The sequence below is a fragment of the Salvelinus sp. IW2-2015 genome, linkage group LG16 (assembly GCF_002910315.2).
Source record: "Salvelinus sp. IW2-2015 linkage group LG16, ASM291031v2, whole genome shotgun sequence".
In the NCBI taxonomy this organism is placed as follows: Eukaryota; Metazoa; Chordata; class Actinopteri; order Salmoniformes; family Salmonidae; genus Salvelinus; species Salvelinus sp. IW2-2015.
The window spans coordinates 23,884,755-23,903,711 of record NC_036856.1 but is presented as its reverse complement, the minus strand read 5'-3'; the positions used below and the strand labels follow the sequence as shown (position 1 = coordinate 23,903,711).

General features: G+C 45.4%; 1 protein-coding gene across 3 annotated transcripts; it reads right to left on the bottom strand.

The window, feature by feature from the left end:
* Positions 1-2,796: 2,796 nt before the first annotated feature.
* LOC111975833 (histone H2A deubiquitinase MYSM1) lies at positions 2,797-18,800 on the bottom strand. 3 transcript variants are annotated; one of them, XM_024004457.1, is made up of 16 exons: positions 18,700-18,800; positions 13,700-13,775; positions 13,549-13,613; positions 13,359-13,439; positions 13,146-13,230; positions 12,973-13,071; positions 12,100-12,803; positions 11,889-12,019; positions 11,665-11,765; positions 7,915-8,072; positions 7,697-7,802; positions 7,511-7,585; positions 4,283-4,471; positions 4,059-4,188; positions 3,679-3,842; positions 2,797-3,510 (listed from the first exon to the last, which is right to left on the bottom strand). In XM_024004457.1, exons 1-16 carry the CDS (start codon positions 18,753-18,755, stop codon positions 3,139-3,141), a joined length of 2,592 nt encoding a protein of 863 aa, XP_023860225.1. In that variant the 5' UTR covers positions 18,756-18,800; the 3' UTR covers positions 2,797-3,138. The 3 variants fall into 3 exon arrangements, with proteins under 3 accessions (XP_023860225.1, XP_023860226.1, XP_023860227.1); XM_024004458.2 differs by lacking the exons at positions 13,549-13,613; positions 18,700-18,800 and having other exon boundaries at positions 13,700-13,774; XM_024004459.1 differs by lacking the exons at positions 13,146-13,230; positions 13,359-13,439; positions 13,549-13,613.
* Positions 18,801-18,957: the final 157 nt, after the last annotated feature.

Here is an 18,957-nt window from a genome sequence, read left to right as displayed (position 1 = left end):
ATTTTCATTTGCTTTAACGGTCCTCTGCAAGTCAAAACCTGATTGGCAAAGGAGGAACCAGAGCTTCTAAACCATACTGTAGTGTACTCTTTTTCATGGTTGTGTCGTGTGTCTGCAATCCCCCTGCGACATCATGCGCTAGGACGTTCCGTCAATGACCGTCTCGTCAAATATAACATTCTGCAGACAGTGTATATTAATGTTTGACAAATTCTTTGTGTTAATAAATGGAAATGAAATGCATTACAAAATATACACATTTTATTATCGACAGTGATACAGGAACTCTTTTTTCCTCTGTTTTTCTTGAGGTAACTTCACCATAAAGCAAACCTAAACATTGAAATGTTTGATTATCATTCCGTTTTTTCAAAGGTGTGGAATGATACAACTTATATGGTATGAAAAATAACATGTAAAAACTTGCTACATCACTTGTTCTAGCAATGTTTAAAAAAATATTAAATACAGTATAAAGCCATTAAAACAGTAGGCAGACTTGAATTAGCTTGCCTTGTGCAACAGGTAGGCAGAGTTTTCCCTTTTGGAAACAAACTCCACATAACGCACCAGTCAAGCTAAATCAAGTAAGCCTACTAATGAACCTAAAAAATTTAAATATTTACCCCTTGTCTAGCGTTCGGGTCTGTGGGACCCATTTTCAATGTTTAGTAGAAGAAAAATTATACAATTAATAATTTTGTTCAACCTGAGATTCATTGGCCTAGGCTTATTTTCTGTGAAGAACATGTAAAAGAACACATTTTCATTGAGTGCACACTCATTTGGAGGGAAGGCGTGAGATGGAAGGAGATGTACCAAACTCATTTACATGCATACTTTGGGGTTCTTTTCATTGCTGGTGTTTTTAGATCCAATGGGGAATCCACAGAATCCCTGTGGGATGCAGAAACTGGCAGAGAACTTTTCTGTGCAACAATGTCTCTGGAAAAATTCCACATTATTTCCAAGATGATCTGCTTCGATAACCGAGACACCAGATCAGCTCGGCGGCAGAGACAAGCTAGCTGCAATCAGGTCAGTGTGGGACAAGTGGGGGCCCGCCTTCCCCTGTACTACAACCATGGGCCCAACGTTACTGTTGATGAGCAGCTTAAGCCATTTAGGGGTCGCTGCACCTTCAGGCAGTACATACCATCTAGACCCGCAAAATATGGACTCAAGGTCTGGGCTGCCTGTGATGCTGCGTCATCATATGCGTGGAACTTGCAAGTGTATACGGGGAAGGCAGATGGAGGAGCCCCTAAGAAGAACCAAGGGATGCAGGTTGTCCTGGACGTGACAGAGACTCCGTGGCCACATCATCACATGCAATAAGCTGGGACAGGAGCTCCTCAAGAGGAAGCTGACAATGGTAGGAAGTATAGGAACAAAACAAGCCAGAGCTTCCCCCTCAGCTGTTGAATACACAGAACAGGCCTGTCAATTCCTCTAAGTTTGTGTTGACAGCCGACACATCCCTAGTGTCCTACGTGCCAAAGGCAGGCAAAAATGTGGTACTCATGAGTACGCTTCATAGGGATGGGAGAATCTGTGGCCAGGAACATCAAAAAACAGAAATCATATTGGATTACAATGCCACCAAAGGAGGGGTGGACAATTTAGACAAGCTGGTGACTGGCTACAGCTGCAAAATAACCCTATGCTGGACACTTGTGATATTCTTCAACATCTTGGACATCTCGGCGTACAACGCGTTTGTCATCTGGATGGCGTTGAACCCAGATTGGAAGAGATACTCCAGGAGCTGGGCAAGGTATTGGTGAGACCTCAAATCTAGAGGCGGCAACATATTCCAAGGACCCCAGCTTCTGCAGCCATCGTGAGGAGGATGCTGGTGCCCCATCCACCCGACTCACAGAACCAACAACCTCAATAGCGGAAGTGTGAGTGATGTTGCATGTGTGTGTGTCTGACTCTCCTACCTTGGCCTGCTGTAACTATATATGTGAGTGAGATTTACATTTACATTTTAGTCATTTAGCAGACGCTCTTATCCAGAGCGACTTACAGTAGAGTGCAGTAGAGTGCATACATTTTATTACATTTTTTTTTTTACATACTGAGACAAGGATATCCCTACCGGCCAAACCCTCCCTAACCCTAACCCGGACGACGCTATGCCAATTGTGCGTCGTCCCACGGACCTCCCGGTTGCGGCCGGCTGCGACAGAGCCTGGGCGCGAACCCAGAGACTCTGGTGGCGCAGCTAGAGACCACTGCGCCACCCGGGAGGCCCATGGGGCCTGAACTAATCCCTGAACTAAGTGTTTTCATCATTCTAGATTGCAGCCGATAGCAACAAGGAGGACAGGAAGACACACTACACATGCATCAAGTGTAAGACTCTGTCCCTCATGTGGTGTGTAGATCGGCCTTCATTTGTGTTCAATTGGGCTCTTAACTTTTTGGTAAAATGTGTCCTTCCAATTTGTTCAGTTCAAAACCATAAACATCAATAGTGATGAAAACCTTGTTTCATTTATATTTGTTCAAGATTAACATGATTTATTCCACCCATGTCTTGATTATAAACTATTTTGGTAAAAAAAAAAAAAGAGCACTTTTATTGATAAATGTGATCTAGCAGAGGTAAATGGCAAATATTAACCATGTATGCGGTCTATATTGCTTGTAATTGATTTAAGTCAACATCTAAGTATATCAGTATTTTTACGTAAATTGTTATGGCTGAATTGTTTTAAAACCCAATAATGTTGTGGGTCCATCAGACCGGTGAACATTGGGTGAATAACAAAAACACCACACAAGGTGTTTAAAAGGCCAATCTTCATTTATTTTTGGAACGATAAATGATTTATATGTACCTACTGATTCTTGAACTGTTGTATCCCATCAGAACCCATAATATACACTTGTTTTACTACAATGTTTTTAAACAAACACTATATAGCTCCAAAACATGGTTGAAACTATCATTTTTATATCATGGATTGTCAGAACTTGCATCCATAGCTCTGTCTATGAGGGGTTACATATCTCCAGCCACATCCCCCAGCGCTTTTTACCGAAATAGGGGCAGGGATAACACTTTGTTATTGTTTCAACTGCAGATTACCGCATTACAAACTGGATATATAGAGAAATCTATTAGATTCAGAATAGATAATCATGACCAGTTAACAACACAGAACCAAACTGCATTGGATGTAAGTTCTCTTGGTTAGCTGTGTGTGAGTTAGTGGTTTCTATATTAGGCGTTTCTATACTATCAATGGGCGAGACCGATTCATTCTCCCAGTTATCCTTTGTTCCTGTGTCGTCTGTTCCTCTGATGTTGATTGGCTGAGTGAAGGGGAAGGCATGGGTGTTGATTGGATCTGAGGAGTCAGAGGTTTCGCCCTCATCCTCGTCTCTTGGTTTCTCAGCAACAAAGTGTGACAGGAACAGAGTGTGGATCTGGGAGAGGAAGTGGTCTCCCTCCTCCTCTAGCAGGGGCTCCAGATACCTCCCTAAAGATGACATCATCTAGATAGAGACAGAGGGTGTGACAGGGAGGAGAAAGAGAGCAAGATGTTGAGAGATGGAAATGAGGCAGGGATGATAGAGAAAGAAGAGAAAAACTCAGACAGCAGAGAGAGGTGACACAGCAATATGAAACAGGGTAAGAGAGTGAATAGAGACAAGGTGACCTACCTTCTCCAGACAGGTGAGATGAGAGTCCCTGCGGAACGGCCTGTCCATCTGGACACTGCCGTGGGCGTGTTTATACTTGTGGATAATCCACTCTGCCCTCCTCATCAGCTGGCTCCAGTCAGGCTGCTGCTGGGAACACTGGTAGTCAAACCTGTAGGGCAGCTCTGAGAGACGGAAGGAGAGGTAGAGGATGAATATGCACACTCAGACTATCTTTTTATTATATTTATATTTTTCTACCAAGTTGATTAGAGGTTGTGAAAGGGGTCCTGTAGTTGATTAGAGGTTGTGAAAGGGGACCAATTTGTAAGTCGCTCTGGATAAGAGCGTCTGCTAAATGACTTAAATGTAAATGTCATGTTAAGAGGTGTGTGTCATACTCTGTGGTCCAGGTCCTTGGTCCTCTCTGACCATCAGGCAGGTGGTCTGGGAGCGGGGGGAGGGGTTAGCAGGGTCAAACGGACTCACAATCATCCCAATAAACGGGGCTCCGCCTCGAGAGAAATAACTCTGAGAGAAAGAGAGGGAGTCAGAACACAGTTTCTCACACACACACACACACACACACACACACACACACACACACACACACACACACACGTACCTGGAACTGGTCCTGTGTGTGTATATCCCGTATAGAGGGGTTTGGGTGGAAGGTGGGGTGAGAGTGGTACCATCCCACTACAGCCAAGCCCAGGCTAGACAACAGCTCACAGGCCTGAGTCTGAGACAAAGGGTCCATCTCACACTGCAGACCTGTACTCGCACTGTTACACGGCTCCGCTGCAACAATCTAGCACATAGACACACACACAGAGTGCATTTAGAAAGTATTCAGACCCCTTGACTTTTTCCACATTTTGTTACGTTACAGCCTTATTCTAAAATTAATTAAATCGTTTTTGTCCTTATCAATTTACACACAATACCCCATAATGACAAAGCAAAAACAGGTTTTTAGAAATATTTGCAAATAAAAGAAAATGAAATATCACTTTTACATAAGTATTCAGACCCTTTACTCAGTACTTTGTTGAAGCACCTTTGGCAGTAATTACAGCCTCAAGTCTTCTTGGGTATGACGCTACAAGCTTGGCACACCTGTATTTAGGCAGTTCCTCCCATTCTTCTCTGCAGATCCTCTCAAGCTCTGCAAGGTTGGTTTGGGAGCGTTGCTGCACAGCTATTTTCAGTTCTTTCCAGAGATGATCGATTGGGTTCAAGTCCGGGCTCTGGCTGGGCCACTCAAGGATATTCAGAGACTTGTCCCGAAGCCACTCCTGCGTTGTCTTGGCTGTGTGCTTAGGGTCGTTGTCCTGTTGGAAGGTGAACCTTCACCCCAGTCTGAGGTCCTGAGCACTCTGGAGCAGGTTTTCAACAGGGATCTCACTGTACTTCGCTCCGTTCATCTTTCCCTTGATCCTAAGTAGTCTCCCAGTCCCTGCCGCTGAAAAACATCCCCACAGCATGATGCCGCCACCACCATGCTTTACCGTAGGGATGGTATTGGCCAGGTGATAAGCGGTGCCAGGTTTCCTCCAGATGTGACGCTTGGCATTCAGGCCAAAGAGTTCAATCTTGGTTTCATCAGACAAGAGAATCTTGTTTCTCATGGTCTGAGAGTCCTTTAAGTGCCTTTTGGCAACCTCCAAGTTGGCTGTCATGTGCCTTTTACTGAGGAGTGGCTTCCATCTGGCCACTCTACCATAAATGCCTGATTGGTGGAGTGCTGCAGAGATGGTTGTCCTTCTGGAAGGTTCTCCCATCTCCACAGAGAAACTCTGGAGCCCTGTCAGAGTAACCGAGTTCTTAGTCACCTCCCTGACCAAGGCTCGTCTCTCCCGATTGCTAAGTTCCACCGGGCGGCCAGCTCTAGGAAGAGTCTTGGTGGTTCCAAACTTCTTCCATTTAAGAATGATGGAGGCCACTGTCTTCTGGGGGACCTTCAATGCTGCAGACATTCTTTCGTACCCTTCCCCAGACCTGTGCCTCGACACAATCCTGTCTCAGAGCGCTTCAGACAATTCCTTTGACCTGATGGCTTGGTTTTTCCTCTGACATGCACTGTCAACTGTTGGACCTTATATAGGCACACAGGTGTGTGCCTTTCCAAATCATGTCCAATCAATTTAATTTACCACAGGTGGACTCCAATCAAATTGTAGAAACATCTCAAGGATGATCAATGGAAACAGGATGCACCTGAGCTCAATTTCAAATKTCATAGCAAAGGGTCTGAATACTTATGTAAATAAGACATATATACACACAGTTGAAGTCAGAAGGTTACATACACTTAGATTTGAGTCATTAAATCTCGTTTTTCAACCACTCCACATGGGGACAAAGATCATCGTTTTTGGAGAAATGTCCTCTGGTCTGATGAAACAAAAATAGAACTGTTTGGCCATAATGACCATCGTTATGTTTGGAGGAAAAAGGGGGAGGCTTGCAAGCCGAAGAACACCATCCCAACCGTGAAGCACGGGGATGGCAGCATCATGTTGTGGGGGTGATTTTCTGCAGGAAGGACTGGTGCACATCACAAAATAGATAGCATCATGAGGCAGGACAATTATGTGGATATATTTAAGCAACATCTCAAGACATCAGTCAGGAAGTTAAAGCTTGGTCACAAATGGGTCTTCCAAATGGACAATGACCAAGCATACTTCCAAAGTTGTGGCAAAATGGCTTAAGGTATTGGTATTGGAGTGGCCATCACAAAGCCCTGACCTCAATCCCATAGAACATTTGTGGGCAGAACTGAAAAAGTATGTGCGAGCAAGGAGGCCTACAAACCTGCCTCAGTTACACCAGCTCTGTCAGGAGGATGGGCCAAAATTCACCCAACATATTGTGGGAAGCTTGTGGAAGGCTACCCGAAACGTTTGACCTAAGTTAAACAATTTAAGGCAATGCTACCAAATACTAATTGAGTGTATGTAAACCTCTGACCCACTGGGAATGTGATGAAATAAATAAAAAGCTGAAATAAATAATTCTCTCTACTATTATTCTGACATTTCACATTCTAAAAATAAAAGTGGTGATCCTAACTGACCTAAGACAGGGAATTTTTTACTAGGATTAAATGTCAGCAACTGTTCTGCCTGCGGCTATGGAACCCTGACCTGTTCACCGGACGTGCTACCTGTCCCAGACCTGCTGTTTTCAACTCTCTAGAGACAGCAGGAGCGGTAGAGATACTCTTAATGATCGGCTATGAAAAGCCAACTGACATTTACTCCTGAGGTTGCTGACTTGCTGGCACCCTCGACAACTACTGTGATTATTATTATTTGACCATGCTGGTCATTTATGAACATTTGAACATCTTGGCCATATTCTGTTATAATCTCCACCCGGCACAGCCAGACTGGCCACCCCTCATAGCCTGGTTCCTCTCTCGGTTTCTTCCTAGGTTTTGGCCTTTCTAGGGAGTTTTTCCTAGCCACCGTGCTTCTACACCTGCATTGCTTGCTGTTTGGGGTTTTCGGCTGGGTTTCCGTACAGCACTTTGAGATATCAGCTGATGTACGAAGGGCTTTATAAATACATTTGATTTGAGAAAAACTGTATGACACTTCAGACTTCAACACATTTGCAAACATTTCTAAAAACCTGTTTTCACTGTCATTATGCAGTATTTTCTGTAGATTGAGGATGATTATTATTTTTTAATCCATTTTAGAATAAGGCTGTAACGTAACAAAATGTGGAAAAAGTCAAGGGGTCCGAATACTGTCTGAATGCACTGTAGGACACAGGATAGACTAGTGTTATTAGCATTTTCTTTATCAACATCATCATCATGAGGTGGTAGTCTCACCTTCAGGACTTTGTCTCCCTCGCTGTAGGATCCTCCCAGTAGCCCGATGACCTCACCCATCGACACATGGGCATGCTGGTTAAAAATACAAACACTAAGACCTTGGTAAACAACCCATAGCTCTGTCTGTGTGTTCATCTGTGAACATTGTTGCTTTATTAAATACGTGTAGATGTGTGTACCTACCATGTCCATGATGAGGAGAGCCTCGGCACACACCATCACCTGAAAGGGCTCCTGCCTTTCCTTTCCAAACACACGACACGGAATCAGCTGGAACGGATCAAGCAACCTGATAATGGAGAAAGAGACTTTTAATGCATGTAATTTACAGTACACATTTCTAAGGATCCAGTGTTGACAACACACACAGACATCATTGGTAGTATACACCACCCACTCACCCTCTGTGCCTGGAGACCTTACAGGGTTTATGCGGTCTCCTCATCTCTCTCCTCAGGGCTAGCTCCTCTGCACTCAGGTGCTCGTATGTCTGTCCCTCCAGGTCTTTAGCGTCACGCCAGTTCCCCCACACGTCCCTCACACGACGCTTCCTGGTTCGCTACGACACACAACCAATCAACATGTCATACAGCTATAACAGGTCACAGACGCCTCATTTTATGCACACTTCGACAATAACACCGAACCGTGCGCGAGGGCCCCCATCGATCCAGAGGACTGGGCGATCTCGCTCTCCGAGGCAGACATTAAATCAGGTCAACACTCACAAGGCTTCACGTCACAATGACTACCACCCTGTAGCACTTACATCTGTAATAATGAAGTTCTTTGAAAGACTGGTTATGGCACACYTCATCCCAGACCCACAATTTGCATACCGCCCAACAGATCCATAGATGGCGCAATCTCATTTTGATATTTTATCTTTATTTAACTAGGCAAGTCAGTTAAGAACAAATTCTTATTTTCAATGACGGCCTAGGAACAGTGGGTTAACTGCCTGTTCAGGGGCAGAACGACAGATTTGTACCTTGTCAGCGCGGGGATTCGAACTTGCAACCTTTCGGTTACTAGTCCAACGCTCTAACCACTAGGGTACCCTGCCGCCCCATATTAATTGCACTCCATATGTCCCTAACCCACCTAGATAAGAGGAATACCTTTGTGAGATTGCTGTTCATTGATTACAGCTTAACGTTCAACACCATTGTCCCCTCCAAGCTCGTCACCAAGCTTAGGCACCTGGGACTGAAGACCTCCCTCTGCAACTGGATCCTGGATTTCCTGACAGGCCGACACCAGGTGGTGAGGGTAGGCAACATCACCTCCGCCACGCTGACCATCAACACGGGGACCCCACAGGGGTGTGTGCTCAGTCCCCTCCTGTACTCCCTGTTCACCGGACTGCGTGGCCACGCACGACTCCAACACCATCATCAAGTTTGCTGACAACACAACGGTTGTAGGCCTGAGCCCCGGCGACGAGGAGACAGCCTACAGGGAGGAGGTCAGTGACATGGAAGTTTGGTGCCGGGACAACAACCTCTCCCTCAATGTCAGTAAGACAAAGACCACGCCCTCATCTACATCAACGGGGCTACAGTGGAGTGGGTTGAGAACTTCAAGGTCCTGGGTGTCCAAATCCCGAAGGACTTAAAATGATGCACTCACACGCGCAGAGTAGTGAAGAGGGAGTGACAGCTCCTCTTCCCCTCATAGCATTGAAAAGGTTTGGCATAGGCCCTCAAAATGTTGTACAGCTGCACCATTGAGAACATCTTAACCGGCTGCATCACTGCTTGGTATGGCAACAGCACCGTCCTCGATCACATGGAGCTACAGAAGGTGGTGCGGACAGCCCAGTACATCATTGGGGCGAGCTCCCTGCCACCCAGGACATCTATATCAGGCGGTGTGAAAGGAAGGCCCTAAAAATTGTCAAAAACTCCAGCCACCAAGCCATAGGCTGTTCTCTCTGCTTCCTCAAGGCAAGCGGTACTGGTGCATCAAGTCTGACACCAACAGGCTCCGGAACAGCTTCTATCCATAAGACTGCTAAATAGCTAACAGAATGGCTACATAGACTATCTGTGTTGACCATTGTATTTTATACTGTCTCTATGCACACTCACAGGGCTCTACACACTCCAACACACATAACATGCACACACATTTATACTGACTATACAAATGCACAAACACTCACATAAAATATTAATTCACGCTGCTACTCGGTTTATCAAATATCCTGATGCCTAGTTACCTTACCCCTATACATACACTACATGACCAAAAGTATGTGGACACCTGCTCGTCGAACATCTCATTCCAAAATCATGGGTATTAATATGGAGTTGGTCCCCCCTTTGCTGCTATAACAGCCTCCACTCTTCTGGGGAGGTTTTCCACTAGATGTTGGAACATTGCTGCAGGGACTTGCTTCCATTCAGCTACAAGAGCATTGGTGAGGTCGGGCACTGATGTTGGGCGATTAGGTCTGGCTCACAGTCGGCGTTCCAATTAATCCCAAAGGTGTTCAATGGGGTTGAGGTCAGGGCTCTGTGCAGGCCAGTCAAGTTCTTCCATACCGATCTCGTCAAACCATTTCTGTATGGACCTCGCTTCATGCGCGGGGGCATTGTCATGCTGAAACAGGAAAGGGCCTTCCCCAAACTGTTGCCACAATGTTGGAAGCATAGCATTTTCTAGACTGTCATTCTATGCTGTAGCGTTAATATTTACCTTCACTGGAACTAAGGGGACTAGCCCGAACCATGAAAAACAAACTTTACAGTTGGCACTATGCATTGGGGCAGGTAGCGTTCTACGGGCATCAACCAAACCCAGATTCGTCCGTCAGACTGCCAGATGGTGAAGCGTGAATCATCACTCCAGAGAACACGTTTCTCCACTGCTCCATAGTCCAATGAAGGCGAACTTTACACCACTCCAGCCGACGCTTGGCATTGCGCATGGTGATCTTAGGCTTGTGTGCAGCTGCTCGGCCATGGAAACCCACTCTAGACGAACAGTTCTTGTCCTAATGTTGCTTCCAGAGGCAGTTTGGAACTTTGTAGTGAGTGATGCAACTGATTATTACGCGCTGCACGCTTCAGCACTCGCCGGTCCTGTAATGTGAGCTTGTGTGGCCTACCACTTCGCGGCTGAGCAGTTGATGATCCTATACGTTTCCACTTCACAATAACAGCACTTACAGTTGACAGGCGCAGCTCTAGCAGGGCAGAAAATTGACGAACAGACTTGGAAAGGTGGCATCCTATGACGGTGCCACGTTGAAAGTCACTGAGCTCTTCAGTAAGGTCATTCTACTGCCAATGTATTCTATGGAGATTGCTGTGTGCTCGATTTTATACACCTGTCAGCAACAGGTGTGGCTGAAATAGCCGKATCCACTAATTTGAAGGGATGTCTACATAATTCTGTATATATAGTGTATCTACCTCTATCACTCCAGTATCCCTGCACACTGTAAATATAGTATTGGAACTGACCCTGTATATAGCTTCTTACTTTCTCGAGTTCTTCTGATTTACATTTTTCGTGTTTGTATTCTACCTTGTGTTACTTTTTGTGCTATATTGATTACTGCATTGCTGGGTGTGGAGCTCACACAGGACCACGTGCTGACAGACCAATCACGGGCCGGCAGCATAGAGTTGACTCTCAGGCAGGATGAAAACGCCTAAATCGACCATAATCCTTTGCTAGTTACGGCCACTTTCACCATGATCCTTAGCGACTTGTTGGTGCCATTCAGCCCCATTCAGCAATATGGCACGCTTCAAATTCAAATACTTCCGGCTGCATGCGCCATTGGAAGTTTTCCATAGGGACACATGGATGACGTCAGCGATATTACTAGCTACTGGTTTTAATGTCTATGGATAGAACAGCACAATATGAACTGAAAATATTTTTCCCACGCTGCCTGACGCTCCTCTCCTCCATTTCATCAACAAAACAATAACAAATGTGCTGAGGCAAACTGCAGCTGTTTCCCTAAATGTAGATTCAATCTTTAATAAACCAAATATAAATGACCAACCTAGGCCTGACAAATACCTGACATTGATAGGTGTTCTCTCACAATGCTCTATTGTCTGGACCAGCTAGAGGGGTCTGGGATACAGTAGGGGGTCAGAGGTTACAGAGGTCAGGGGTTGACTCACCATGCTCTGTAGTCTTTGGGCCAGCTGGTATTCCAGAGTGTCTCGGCTCTCTCTGGGTTTAGAACGATCCACCACCCTGGGACGGTTATACACTGCCTGATCTGGAGGGGAAGAGTGGAGAGAATAGACAGGTAGATCAGACAAATCAGAAAGATTTGCATAACCAAGAAAGATAGACTGAGAAAAAGAATGAGAGAACCACACTAGTAGTGAGTCCTAGTTACCACAGTTGAAGTTGATGCCTCCTATCAGCTCCAGGTAGGTGTGTATTCTGCCGATACAGTTGACATCTCCACAGTTCTTCAGACCAGGTCGCACTGACGTCTTGTTCAAGTACTTGGGCTTACTCTTCAACCTGAGACAAACAAACACAAAAAGCATGTTGAAAGTGAAACCTTGATGTCTCTGATTGGTTGTGATTGTGTGAGTGTGTACCATTGGTCCAGCATGTAGTTCCTGATCCTCAGGTATCTCTCTGGGGTTTTGGATGGCCGTCCCTCAAAGAATTCTGGGATAGCTCGTTTCTCCTCCTCAGTGATAGTTGCCAGGTCCAGCTCCGCTTCCTGCTCGGGGGCTGTAAGCTCCTCCTCTTCAAACTCCTCCCCTTGCCACCCAGACCCCCCTGTCTCCTCTCCAGACTCCACTGGGTCCCTCAGGGGCACAGCAGTTCCCCCCTCACACTGTCCGCTGGGTGCCTGCTCTGCTGGGCAGGGAGCTGTGAGGGCAGATGGGGGGCTACAGTTAGACTGCTCCTGATCCGTCTCTTCCAGCCTGGGGTGTGTCTGGTTGGGTTGCACCTGGTGGGTTACTCCATGGTTGTCCAGCTCCTCTGGCGCTCCAGGCTCATGTGTCTCAGTCCTAACTCCAGCTTGGAGGTCCTCAACATTCCCCTCAATATTTCTCTCTCCTCCATTTCCTCCTCCACTACTTCCCTCATCGCTGAAGTCATCAGTGATGTCCACCTCCTCTTCCTCTTCGTCCCCCAGTCTCTCTATCCGGACAGCGTTGGTCAGAGCTGACAGGTGGGTGGGGACAGACAGGCCAGAGGTGAACACTGTTGACCCTGTCTCTGGGACCTGGCCTAAAACCAGCGGGGCTGTAGGGCTTGTCACTGCAGTAGTATTGCACTCTGATTTAGCCTGCAGGCAGAGAGGACAGGGAGAGTGACATGGTGAAAGAGGACAGGGAGAGTGACATGGTGAAAGAGGACAGGGAGAGTGACATGGTGAAAGAGGACAGAGACTGTAGGATATCTCTAATATATCCTGGTTGGCTGAGCTGGGAGAGATGTCGACTAGAGAGTGTTACCTTGTGTTTGAAGTACTGTCTGGCGTAGCTCTTCACCTGTAGAATGGTCCGACTGCCTACCAGTTTGGAGATCTTAGTCCATCTACGGCCAAACTGAGCCTGGGGGTATAAAAAGTAGGGTGTCATCTGAGATCAGTGAGGAGAGGAGAAGAGAGGAGAAGAGAGGGTCGTACCAGTCCTGTCTCAAACAGCTCCTTCTCCTGCTGAGACCAGCGAGTGGCTGTGGAGGAGGTTGAACCTGAAGGCTTGGCAGGAGACCTGGGTGAAAACACAGTAGTAACAGTATCATGTCAGCGGCAACAACACATCACATCAGAGGGGTGGGAAGTGAACGTTTTCACAAGAGGTTTAGAGCAACACACGGACAAATGGGACAACTGACTCACTTCTTCACTTTGGGTTTCGGCTTGCAGTTAGGTGAGTTGGCCCACACACTCTTGGACATCTCTTTACCTGTCAAATAATACCTAGAAAAGTGCTTAATAAGGACTAGAACACATCTTATATCAAGAAAGACAGACACACAAACACATCAAAATCTATCCCAGGTGTGTGTGTGGTCTATGAGAAGGATACTGTTCCTCCAGCAGTATGTTCTCCTCTCTGTTCTCTGCACTGATAGAGCTGTCTAGTTCCCATGGCTACAGGGGAGAGAGAGTCAACACACACAAGACCATCACACAGTACTTCCATCATGGCATATTGATTTGGCAGCAACACTTCTTACCAAGACTCCAGTCATGTTCTTCCATGCTGACTGCGGGTACTGGTTCAGGAGTAGAGCTGCTCCCTCACCAAAGCCCCTGACATAGAAGTGATGATATAGCCATTATCTCTCACTCTAGCAGGAATGTGATAATGATGTACACACCTTTTCTATTCATATACAGTCCATACACACCTTTATACACTGCTCAAAAAAATAAAGGGAACACTTAAACAACACAATGTAACTCCAAGTCAATCACACTTCTGTGAAATCAAACTGTCCACTTAGGAAGCAACACTGATTGACAATAAATTTCACATGCTGTTGTGCAAATGGAATAGACAAAAGGTGGAAATTATAGGCAATTAGCAAGACACCCCCCAATAAGGATGGTTCTGCAGTGGTGACCACAGACCACTTCTCAGTTCTATGCTGCTCTGGCTGATGTTTGTCACTTTTGAAATGCTGGGGTGCTTTCACTCTAGTGGTAGCAAGTGAGACGGAGTCCTACAACGCCACCACAAGTGGCTCAAGGTATGCAGCTCATCCAGGAAATGGCACATCAATGCGAGCTGTGGCAAGAAGGTTTTGCTGTGGTCTGTCAGTGTAGTGTCCAGAGCATGAGAGCGCTACCAGGAGACAGGCATATCATCAGGAGACGGGAGGAGGCGTAGGAGGGCAACAACCCAGCAGCAGGACCGCTACCATCTGCCTATGGGCAGGATGAGCGAAGGAAGAGCACTGCAGAGCCCTGCAAAAGGACCTTCCAGGGGGAAAAATGGCGCCACAAATGTTGCATGTGTCCTGCTCAAACGGTCAGAAAACAGACCCATGAGGAGTGGTATGAGGGCCACGACGCTCCACAGGTGGGGGTTGTGCTTACCCAACCGTGCGACGTTTCTGCATTCTGCCAGAGAATCACCAAGATTGCAAAATTCGGCCACTGCGCCCTGTGCTCTTCACAGATGAAAAGCAAGTTCAAGACTGAGCACATCGAGCCAAAGTGACAGAAGTTGGGAGACGCCGTGGAGAAATGTTTCATGCTGCCTGCAACATCCTCGCAGCAATGGACCCGGTTTGGCGGTGGGTCAGTCAATGGTGTGGGTGGCATTTCTTTGTGGGGCGCACAGCCCTCCTGTGCTCGGCGAGGTAGCTGACTGCCATTAGGTACCGAGATGAGATCCTCAACCCTTTGTGAGACATATGCTGACACACGGATAGCACATTTGTGGCCTGAACCTGTGGAGCGTCATTTTGCCAGGGCTTCTGGCAGTGCTACCCTCCTTGCGATCACCCTACAAGGCGGAGGTGCAGCGGTCTCTGCTGCTGGGTTGTTGTAGACCTCCACAAGTCTGGGTCATCCTTGGGAGCAATTTCGCTAAACCGCGCTGAACCGGTACCACGTTCATCTGTACAAACATAGTACGCAAGTATGAACACCATGGGACCATTCCGCCATCATACCGCTCAGGAGGAGACTCGTTCGTGTCTCCTAGAGATTGAACGTACTTTGGTGGCGAAAAGTTGCAAATCAATCCCAGAGACAACAGCACAGGGAATTGTGAAGACTGCTGGAGGAAACAGGCACAAAAGTATCTATAGGACTCGTTTTACTGTGGCTATAATCGACATAACTGAAAGGCCGCTCAGCAAGGAAGAAGCCACTGCTCCAAAACCGCCATATTAAAGCCAGACTACGGTTTGCACACTGCACACATGGGGACAAAGATCATACTTTTTGGAGAAATGTCCTCTGTCTGATGAAACAAAAATAGAACTGTTTGGTTAATGACCATCATTATGTTTGGAGCAAAAGGGAGGCTTGCAAGCCGAATACACCCCATCCCACCGTGAAGCACGGGGGGGCAGATCATGTTTGTGGGGTGCTTTGCTGAAGGAGGGACTGGTGCAACTTCACAAAATATGGAGAAGGCATCATAGGAAGGACAATTATGTGGATATATTGAAGCAACATCTCAAGACATCAGTCAGGAAGTTAAAGCTTGGTCGGCAAATGGGTCTTCCAAATGACAATGACCCCAAGCATACTTCCAAAGTTGTGGCAAAAGGGCTTAAGGACAACAAAAGTCAAGGTATTGGAGTGCCATCATCAAATGCCCTGACCTCAATCCTATAGACAATTTGTGGGCAGAACTGAAAAAGCGTGTGTGAGCAAGTAGGCCTACAAACCTGACTCAGTTACACCAGCTCTGTCATGAGGAATGGGTCAAAATTCACCCAACTTATTGTGGGAAGCTTGTGGGAGGCTACCCGAAACGTTTGACCCAAGTTAAACAATTTAAAGGCAATGCTACCAAATACTAATTGAGTGTATGTAAACTTCTGACCCACTGGGAATGTGATGAAATAAATAAAAGCTGAAATAAATCACTACTATTATTCTGACATTTCACATTCTTAAAATAAAGTGCTGATCCTAACTGACCTAAGACAGGGAATTTTTACTAGGATCAAATGTCAGGAATTGTGAAAAACTGAGTTTAAATGTATTTGGCTGCGTAAGTAAACTTCAGACTTCAACTGTATACACACAGTACCAGTAAAAGGTTTGGACACATACTCATTCAAGGGTTTTTCTTTATTTTTACTATTTTCTAGATTGTAGAATAATAGTGAAGACATCACAACTATGAAATAAAACATATGGAATCATGTACTAACCAAAAAAGTGTTAAAAAACACATTTTAGATTCATCAAAGTAGCCACCCTTTGCCTTGATGACAGCTTTGCAGACTCTTGGCATTCTCTCAACCAGCTTCATGAGGTAGTCACCTGGAATGCATTTCAATTAACAAGTGTGCCTTGGTAAAGTTAATTTGTGGAATTTCATTCCTCCTTAATGCGAATGAGCCAATCAAGTGTGTTGTGACAAGGTAGGAGTGGTATACAGAAGATAGCCCTTTTTGGTAAAAGACTAAGTCCGTATTATGGCAAGAACAGCTCAAACAAGCAAAGAGAAACGACAGTCCATCATTCATTTAAGATATGAAGGTCAGTCAATCCGGAACATTTCAAGAACTTTGAAGGAGTCTTCAAGTGCAGTCGCAAAAACAATCAAACGCTATGATGAAACTGGCTCTCATGAGGACCGCCACAGGAAAGGAAGACCCAGAGTTACCTCTGCTGCAGAGGATAAGTTCATTCGAGCCTCAGAAATTGCAGCCCAAATAAATGCTTCACAGAGTTCAAGTAACAGACATCTCAACGTCAACTGTTGAGGAGAGACTGCGTGCATCAGGCCTTCATGGTCGAATTACTGCAAAGAAACCACTACTAACGGACACCAATAATAAGAAGAGACTAACTTGGGGCAAGAAACACAAGCAATGGACATTAGACCGGTGGAATTCTGTCCTTTGGTCTGATGAGTTCAAATTTGAGATTTCTGGTTCCAACCGCTGTGTCTTTGTGAGACGTCGAGTAGGTGAACGGATCTCCGCATGTGTGGTTCCCACCGTGAAGTATGGAGGAGTTGTGATGGTGTGGGGATGCTTTGCTGGTGACACTGTCAGTGATTAATTTAGAATTTAAGGCACACTTAACCAGTATGGCTACAACAGAATTCTACAGCGATACYCCATCCCATCTGGTTTGCGCTTCATGGGACTATCATTTGTTTTCAACAGGACAATGACCCAACACACCTCCAGGCTGTGTAAGGGCTATTTGACCAAGGAGAGTGATGGAGTGCTGCATCAGATGACCTGGCCTCCACAATCACCCGACCTCAACCCAATTGAGATGGTTTGGGATGAGTTGGACCGCAGAGTGAAGGAAAAGTAGCTAACAAGTGCACAGAAAATGTGGGAACTCCTTCAAGACTGTTGGAAAATGATTTCAGGTGAAACTGGTTGAGAGAATGCCAAGAGTGTGCAAAGCTGTCAAGGCAAAGGGTGGCTACTTTGAAGAATCTCAAATACAACATATTTTGATTTGATTAACACTTTTTTGGTTACTACATGATTCCATGTGCTACTTCATAGTTTTGATGTCTTCACTATTATTCTACAATTTAGAAAATAGTAAAACATTTAGAAAACCCCTTAAATAAGTGTGCGTGTCTGGTACTGTATGTACGTATGTATGTATGCATGTAAGTGTGTATAATGCTCGGGCATTGTTTGTTTTGATATTTCAAAAATTTGAGGGATTTGTGTGCATTGTTTTTTATTGTTAGGTATTACTGCACTGTTGGAGCTAGAAACATAAGCATTTCGCTGCACCTGCAATTACATCCGTAAAATATGTGTATGCAACCAATAAAATGTTATTTGATAACAAGGACAACATATACATATGTGCTTATGTATTGTATGCATGCAACTGTCAGTAGGGAATTTGTTGGTTCTAATGTTGTTATTTATTTGTGGGCTGGTGAATGCAGTACATCTATGCTTGCTAACTTGGTGTGTAATAACTACACCCAGTTATCAAGTAGGAAATTTCAGAGTTTCCTAGTTCCGACTAGCACATGAACACAGCATAGATGTACTGTATTCTGTCATATTGTATGTGGACACCAGGAAGAGTAGATGCTGCTTCAGTAACAGGTTATTTTTTACCTTCATAAATGTCAGAAAAGCAGGAATTCCTGATAAATTAGAAAAAAAACATCCCTGTTCTATCAAAAAAGAACTGCTGCAGCAAAGACAGTGGAGTGGGCGTGTCATGAGTGTCAGGTTTCACGTGGCTGAGGCAGATAGATGACTGGAGCCACATCAGTCTCTTTGAAATTTGTCTCTACGACGTTGTTTGGTAGTCGAAGGGGGCGACCATTACATGTTAAATTAACTAGCTAAAATAATGTACTGATCAAGCGACCTGTTGTCATCAGCTAACGTTAGCAGCTAGTTACCGTGCTAGCCATGTATTTTGCGTGTCCAAAGGGTTATTTTTTATTTAACTGGCTTTGGTTCTCTGAATCGCCAAAATATCGTTTAAACGTTATATTAATGACTTTTAGCCCATCAATGAAACACACAAAAAACGCTCTTACCCCAATTTAGCGTCATATTCGTCTCCTTCGATATCAACGTCCAGCTCGTCCGCCATGTTGGCTACAGACAAATTTCAAACAAGGGGCTAAGTGTACTCATTCACAACAATGACAGGATTCCTCGACATCGACACCAAGTGGTGGGGGTGTGATACAGTCACTTTTCCACTTTGGGCAATGCAAGCGGTGGAGAACATATTTGGAAGGAGTGTTGAGACTCAATACTTTTAAAATATTTAGCTTTCCTAACCTCTTCTC

Bases quoted from the DNA above. Each gene is read 5' to 3' on its own strand.
- LOC111975833 (XM_024004457.1), bottom strand. From the start codon at position 18,755: ATGGCGGACGAGCTGGACGTTGATATCGAAGGAGACGAATATGACGCT. The intron at 13,614-13,699 runs GTAAGAAGTGTT...TCTCCCCTGTAG, and splicing joins AGAACATGACTGGAGTCTTG to CCATGGGAACTAGACAGCTC. The intron at 7,803-7,914 runs GTGAGTGGGTGG...CTCCATTATCAG, and splicing joins AAGGTCTCCAGGCACAGAGG to GTTGCTTGATCCGTTCCAGC.